This window comes from Danio rerio, chromosome 1 (assembly GCF_049306965.1).
Source record: "Danio rerio strain Tuebingen ecotype United States chromosome 1, GRCz12tu, whole genome shotgun sequence".
NCBI lineage: Eukaryota > Metazoa > Chordata > Actinopteri > Cypriniformes > Danionidae > Danio > Danio rerio.
In genome coordinates, this window is record NC_133176.1 from 2759938 (window position 1) to 2767972 (window position 8035).

Sequence of the window (8035 nt, forward strand, 5' to 3'; positions counted from 1 at the left end):
CAGCCACTTTACTTTATTCAATTCCCCTATATGTGTTTGGACTTGTGGGGTAAACCTGAAGAACCCGGACGAAACCTACGCCAACACGGGGAGAACATGTAAGCTCTATACAGAAATGCTGACTGACACAGCCGGGACTCGAACCAGCGACTTTTCTGTTATGATGCGACAGTGAGCCACCGTGCCCTTACCACAACCCCAACAGTGGAAATTCAGCAGGTGGGCGGAGCGCAGTTTCCTGACGTTCTGGCCGCGCGCGGGGGGAGCAAATGGAGGCGTTTAACGGTTTACTTATCATCATCTCCATTATCATCATCATACGCCGGGTAAAATCTCTGCACAGTAAAGACTTCGGTGAGTAAACGAGTTTTTATCGTTTAGATATCACATTTATTTCTGTCAGACTCCGCATGAGCCGTGATGAACTTCTGACAGGAGTGTTGTCTGAAAGTGTGATGCTAATTTCACTCAGCTGCTGTTTGTAATTATTGAGATTTGCCTTTTGCTCATCGAGTGTTCACGCTGAATTGTCATTTTCAGGTTAATCTGAATAAAACAAGCTCTTTCAGATAGTATCTGGTTTGATTGTAGAAATATAAACTGTTTAAACATTACGTTTTATTTAGGTTTAAATGTATAAGTAGGTGTTTTCATAATGTATTGCATGTACGGGAACGTAGGACAATATTAATTGTCACGTTTTTTTTCGTGATATTATTCGTCTTTATTTATCAGTCAACTTAAAGGGATAGTTTACCCTAAAATGGAAATTCTGCCATAATTTACTCACCTTACTCGTTTCTAAGCTAAACTTCTGCTAAACACAAAGGAAGATATTTTGAAAAATGTTAGAAACCTGAAACTATTGACTTCCATAGTATTTGTTTTTCCTTCTCCAGTAGTTAATGGTTGCAGGTTCTTATTTATTTTATAAGAAAGCAACTTATAAAGGTTTGAAACTACTTGAGGTTGATTGAATAGTGAGTAAAGGTGAACTATCCTTTTAAAACATTGGATACTTCCTTTGCTTTGGTATAATATATTATAAAGTACATAAATTGCATAATTGTAGACGTAATGTACTTATTAAGCATATAAATGAGCTTTTTATCATTAAGAAATCGCATTTATTTCTGTCAGACTCCTCATGAGCCGTGACGAGAACTTTGTCTGAAAGTGGGACACTAATTTCTCTCAGCTGCTGTTTTTAATGGTTGAGATTTGCCCTTTGATTATCGAGTGTTATCGTTGATTTTTTAATCTAAGGTTAATCTAAAACATAAAACATGCTCCTTTAGATATTATATAGTTTGATTGTACAGTTGGTATATAAACTGTATAAAAATTAAGTTTTATTTAGGTTTAAATGTATAAATAAAACCAATTGCATACCATTGAAAAGCATGAGATGATATTGACTGTCATGTTTACTTTTTTCGTGATATAATTGTTATTTTTCTTTATTAAGAAGCCCACTTTAAGGGATAGTTCTCTCAAAAATGAAAATTCAGTCATCATTTATTCACCTTTTACTCGTTTTAACCTTTTCTCACGAGTTTCTTTCTTCTGCTAAACACTAAAGAAGATATTTTAAATATAATATAAAGAAGAAAAATGTTGGAACCCTAAAACCATTGACTTCCACAGTATTTGTTTTATTATAGAAGTCAATGGTTGCAGGTTTTCAGAAAAAACAAATCTTTGGCGTATAAGAAACTTAGAAATGTTTGAAAGCACTTGAGGGTGATGGATTAGAAAGTTATTTTTCATTTTGCTTTTTCAAACTATTGAGTACTTAATTTGCTTTGGATGATAAATTATAAACATATATTACATATACAATAGTGTACTTGTACCATTCTGTATAAAACTGCTTGCATAATAGTGGGTTAGATCAGTGTTTTATTTTTTTTGTTTATTTGGGGTCCTGGGTGAGGTCCGTATAAAAATGTTTGGAGAAGAAGGAAACTAAAATATTAAATAAGATTAACGCAATGAAATGTTACATTGCAGTGGCGCAGTAGGTAGTGCTGTCGCCTCACAGCAAGAAGGTCGCTGGTTCGAGCCTCAGCTGGGTCAGTTGGCATTTCTGTGTGGAGTTTGCATGTTCTCCCTGTGTTCGCGTGGGTTTCCTCCAGGTGCTCCGGTTTCCCCCACAAACACATGCGGTACAGGTAAATTGGGTAGGCTAAATTGTACCTAGTGTATGAGTGTGTGTGGATGTTTCCCAGAGATGGGTTGTGGCTGGAAGGGCATCCGCTGTGTAAAAACGTCCTGAATAAGTTGGCGGTTCATTCTGCTTTGGTGACCCTGGATTAATAAAAGGACCAAGACGAAATGAAAATGAATGAATGAATGAATGAACATTTTGTTAACATTAACTAAATTTGCAGGTCCAATAAATAACTTAATAACTACGGTGATTAGATAAAAATGTGACAAATTCAACAATAAAAATATTTAAATAAACAAAGCATGATTTGATTAAAACCGATAATTAAAAATAGATTAAAATAAACAATTGAACATAAATTTGATTTTAAAATATATGAAATAACAAACAAAACAAAAGTTAAAACAAATTGATGTTTAACAAAAAAGACTGCGTTTAATTTATTACAACACCCTCTGTAGATTTAAACTCAATATGTACTTTGTAATTTCGGGGCAACGCGGCGGTGCAATATGTAGCGCTGTCATCTCACAGCAAGAAGGTCGCTGGTTCGAGCCCAGGCTGGGTCAGTTGGCATTTCAGTGTGGAGTTTGCATGTTCTCCCCGTGTTAGCGTGGGTTTCCTTAGGGTGCTCTGGTTTCCCCCACAAGTCATGTGGTATAGGTGAATTGGGTGAGCAAAATTGGCCGTAGTGTATGTGTGTGAATGAGTGTTAATGGCTGTTTCCCAGAGATGGGTTGCAGCTGGAAGGGCATACTCTGAGTAAAAGATATGCTGGATATGTTGGTGGTTCATTCCGCTGTGGCGACCGCAGATAAATAAAGAGACTAAACTGAAAATAAATAAATGAAGTTCTGATTTCCGTCTTTTGTACATCTAAATGGAGTTAACTTATTGTTATTATTTACAAATCTATTTATGATCTCTCTTGCAGAATTCACTGCTATATGTGGACGACCAAACCGTGTATATCTTGTTCCAGCAAGAACTGAAAAATGGCATCAACAATGGAAGCAGCGGATATCATTGTCGTTGCCATGTACTTCGTTCTTGTCCTGTGCTTCGGCTTTTTTTCGATGTGGAGGGCGAATCGAGGTACCGTGAGTGGATATTTCCTAGCCGGTCGCTCCATGAACTGGTTTGTGATCGGTGCATCACTGTTTGTGAGTAACATCGGCAGTGAGCATTTCATCGGTCTCGCTGGGTCTGGCGCAGCTAGCGGCTTAGCCGTCGGAGCTTGGGAATTTAATGCAATTCTCCTGCTACAGCTCCTGGGCTGGGTCTTCATACCCGTCTACATCCACTCTGGAGTCTACACAATGCCAGAATATCTCTCGAAAAGATTTGGCGGCAATCGGTTGAAGATCTACTTCGCATCGCTCACTCTCCTCCTCTACATTTTCACCAAGCTCTCAGTGGATCTTTATTCGGGAGCGCTTTTCATCCAGGAGTCTCTAGGCTGGAATCTTTACCTGTCTATAATCCTGCTGATCACCTTGACTGCTCTTCTCACGGTCACTGGCGGTCTGGTGGCGGTCATCTACACGGATACTCTTCAGGCGTTCCTGATGATATCAGGAGCACTGTGTCTGATGGCTATCAGCTTAGTTAAAGTCGGGGGTCTTGAGGGATTGCGCACCAAATACATGAACGCTCTTCCCAACATCACATTTATAACACTGGAGAATAATTTAACCTACTCAAATTCCTGCCATGTGAATCCCAAAGCAGATTCATTTAAGCTTTTGAGGAGTCCATTGGATAAGGACTTGCCTTGGCCTGCTTTTCTTCTTGGTCAAACTCCGGCTTCCATCTGGTATTGGTGCGCCGATCAGGTCATAGTCCAAAGAGTCTTAGCAGCACGAAATATTGCCCACGCCAAAGGGTCAACCTTGCTAGCAGGAGTCCTAAAAGTCCTCCCGATGTTCATCATCGTGATTCCAGGAATGATTTCACGCGTGCTTTTTGCTGATGAGCTTGCATGCATTGGTCCAGAGCATTGCATGCAAGTGTGCAACAGTAGAGCCGGTTGCACCAACACGGCGTATCCTCGACTGGTCATGAACATCATGCCTGTGGGTCTTCGAGGATTGATGATGGCAGTGATGTTGGCGGCTCTAATGAGCGATCTAGACTCAATCTTTAACAGCGCCAGTACTATCTTCACCCTTGATATTTATAAGATGATCCGTCACCAGGCTTCCTCTAAGGAGCTCATGGTTGTGGGTCGCCTCTTTGTGGTGCTTATAGTAGCTATAAGCATTGCTTGGGTGCCGTTTGTCATTGAGATGCAAGGAGGTCAGATGTTCCTGTACATTCAGGAGGTGTCTGATTACCTCACGCCTCCCATCGCTGCACTATTCCTGCTGGGAGTGCTCTGGAAGCGCTGCAATGAGACCGGTGCATTCTGGGGCGGCTTTGTAGGATTGATTTTAGGAATTGTAAGACTGATTCTGGCATTCGTCTATAGAGAGCCGGATTGCGACTCAGTTGATGACCGTCCGGCTTTCATTAAGGATGTTCATTTCATGTATGTTGCTGCTGTTTTGTTTTGGGTTTCAGGATTTGTGATGGTGGTTGTCAGTCTTTGCACCAATCCACCAAGTAAAGAACAGATTTCCAAGACTACTTTGTGGGGACTGCGCAACAGGAATCAACCTGCAGACACGAAAGCGAAAGGAGGGAATGGCAAACTCGAGCAGACATTGGATGGAGTGGAATTTCAACCATTGCCTCCTGAAATGCTTCCAAATGGCCACTTGGAGGCTCCTCATACCCACAGACAGGCCACTGAGCATGCAGCCAGAAATAAGGGACGCTGTGTGAAATGTTTGGGGTGGTTTTGTGGTTATAATGAACATTCAGAGGAATCTGATTCACCGTTTGAGGATGATGGCAGGAGTGTTCATGAAATGCTTAAAGAATCTGCACAAAACAAAACTGCTCTTAACATTGGGCTCCTGTTGGTGTGCGCACTAGGAATCTTCTTATATGTTTATTTTTCTTTGTAAAACAGATCTATCTATCTATTTATCTATCTATCTATCTATCTATCTGTCTGTCTGTCTGTCTGTCCGTCCGTCCGTCCGTCCGTCCATCCATCCACCTGCCTGTCAAGTTGTCTATCTATCTATCTATCTATCTATCTATCTATCTATCTATCTATCTATCTATCTATCTATCTATCTATCTATCTATCTATCTATCTATCTATCTATAAATCTATAAATCTATCTATAAATCTATCTATCCATCCATCTCTATCCATCCATCCATCAATTCATCCATCCATCCATCCATCCATCCACCTGCCTGTCCAGTTGGCTATCTATCTATCTATCTATCTATCTATCTATCTATCTATCTATCTATCTATCTATCTATCTATCTATCTATCTATCTATCTATCTATCTATCTATCTATCTATCTATCTATCTATCTATCTATCTATCTATAAATCTATAAATCTATCTATAAATCTATCTATCCATCCATCTCTATCCATCCATCCATCCATCCATTCATCCATCCATCCATCCATCCACCTGCCTGTCCAGTTGGCTATCTATCTATCTATCTATCTATCTATCTATCTATCTATCTATCTGTCTGTCTGTCTGTCTGTCTGTCTGTCTGTCCGTCTGTCCGTCCGTCCGTCCGTCCGTCCGTCCGTCTGTCTATATATCTATCCGTCCGTCTGTCCGTCTGTCTTCCTGTCCATTTGGCCATCCATCCATTCATTTAGTATATTGCAAAGATTATATAAAACTTGCCTATTGCATATTTGTTTAAGAAGTAATGTTTTTGTTAATGTTGTAATGTTTTGTATTGTTTTATTTCTATTATTCATGCTATTGATCACAACAAAAAAATGCATAAAGTGTGAACCACGTGGTGTTTTCTTACAGTTTTTCTCCATTGGTTTGACTCATTTCTTGAAACAGAAATCACATTCTCAAAATTCTAAGATCATTTGGCAAAACAGTGTTACAGTTTAGCACAACACTATAGCTCACTTGCAAAAGCTCATAGTTTTCCCAAAACAGTTCACTCATGTGTCAAAACTAAATTTCCTTCTCATTTAAACAATCAGTGCCCCCAAAATGCTTCGTCCCTTTGGCATTGTGTGAGCACCGCAAGTCAAAATGTTTAGATGTTCTGTCATTATGGCAAAGGACCACTAAAATATCCCTTATGTCCACCTTACAGTCTTAGCCCAGTCTATTATTGACTATGGTTACTGTACTGTTTTTGTCTAGCTAATAGAATACACTTGTGTATGAAAATATAAAAAAGTAATAGGATTTTAGGGTAAGAGTAGCCTCCAAGGTTTTACGTCACACAATGCACGCATACAGCCAAGGAAATGGTAGCTCCTTTTTATTGTAATGATCAACCTCACACAAAGCAACTTCCATATATCAGAGAATAAATTGCTGTAATAAATTGTAATCAAATGTTCCAAGGATTCACCTACTGTATGGTATTCATGGTTATATGGTCTTGACTAATTTTGACAACTGAACAGACTATAGTGCATGTAATGACACAGTTAAATGACGCTGACACATTTTGGAGGAAACAACCTTTAGACCAGTGGTCACCAAACTTGTTCCTGGAGGTCCGGTGTCCTGCACATTTTAGCTCCAACCCTAATCAAACACACCTGAACAAGCTAATCAAGGTCTTGCTAGGTATACTTGAAACATCCAGGCAGGTGTGTTGAGGCAAGTTGGAGCTAAACCCTGCAGGGTCACCGGCCCTCCAGGAGCGAGATTGGTGACCCCTGCTTTAGACTGAGAAGTTTAAATCAGGGGTGCTCAATCCTGTTCCTGGAGAGCCACCTTCCTGCAGATTTCAGTTGCTACCCATATCAAACACACCTGCCTATAATTATCAAGTGGTGTTCAGGTCCTAATTAATTGGTCCAGGTGTGTTTGATATAGCAACTGAAATCTGCAGGAAGGTGGCTCTCCAGGAACAGGATTGAGCACCCCTGGTTTAAATCAACTAGATTTATTCTCTTGGAAATTGTGCTAAATGTAGGCTATCTGTACTTAATCATTTGCAAAGATGAACTGAGACATTTGCAATTTGATGAAATGAATGAGAAAATGAAGTCTGTTGTGAACAATTGCCAAGTGGTTTGGAGGTTTGTCCATGTTGTTTTGAGAAAGTAATTTCTGTTTCAAGAAATGAGGCAAACCAATGGAGAAAAAACTGTAAGATAAGCAATAAGATAAAGCATCAATCATGTGGTGTTTCCTTAAATGAGCAGTCTATAGACTCGTCAAACATCCCATTCATCTCAAATGACCGCACTTGTGACATAATATTGAGTAATTTCCGCATTGTATTTTTAAAATAACTTTCAGTTGTCTTGTTTTCTTAAATAAATTAAAACATAAACAAAATGTTTTACTTTTGATTTTTTAATCTATTTGTCTGTCCATCCATCCAACCATCCATCCAGATTTGGCTTATATATATATATATATATATATATATATATATATATATATATATATATATATATATATATATATATATATATTGAAGATGGCATGCAAAACGTTTTTGTACTGCAGTATTGCATATCTGACTCAAAATGTAATGTGATGAAGCCGAGTGCACTTACTCTTCAATCGTTCGCTGATTCAACATTTACAGTTACATAAATGCATAAAGCGTCAACCATGTGGCATTTCCTTGAAGGAACATTCTATAGACTTCAAACTGGTTGATCTTTGTATCTTGATTCATGTCTGAAAGTGTGTGTATTAGTCAATCTCACCATTGAAAACTAATCTATCTATCTATCTATCTATCTATCTATCTATCTATCTATCTATCTATCTATC

The 8035-nt window shown here is 38.8% G+C and overlaps 1 protein-coding gene across 2 annotated transcripts; it reads left to right on the top strand.

Moving 5' to 3' along the window:
- Positions 1 to 217: 217 nt before the first annotated feature.
- On the top strand, positions 218 to 7564 carry slc5a3a (solute carrier family 5 member 3a). Of its 2 annotated transcripts, XM_073923344.1 has the most exons (2): positions 218 to 354; positions 3108 to 7564. In XM_073923344.1, exon 2 carries the CDS (start codon positions 3169 to 3171, stop codon positions 5182 to 5184), a length of 2016 nt encoding a protein of 671 aa, XP_073779445.1. In that variant the 5' UTR covers positions 218 to 354; positions 3108 to 3168; the 3' UTR covers positions 5185 to 7564. The 2 variants fall into 2 exon arrangements, with proteins under 2 accessions (XP_073779445.1, NP_001153309.1); NM_001159837.1 differs by lacking the exon at positions 218 to 354 and having other exon boundaries at positions 3169 to 5184.
- Positions 7565 to 8035: the final 471 nt, after the last annotated feature.

Bases quoted from the DNA above. Each gene is read 5' to 3' on its own strand.
- slc5a3a (XM_073923344.1), top strand. From the start codon at position 3,169: ATGGCATCAACAATGGAAGCAGCGGATATCATTGTCGTTGCCATGTAC.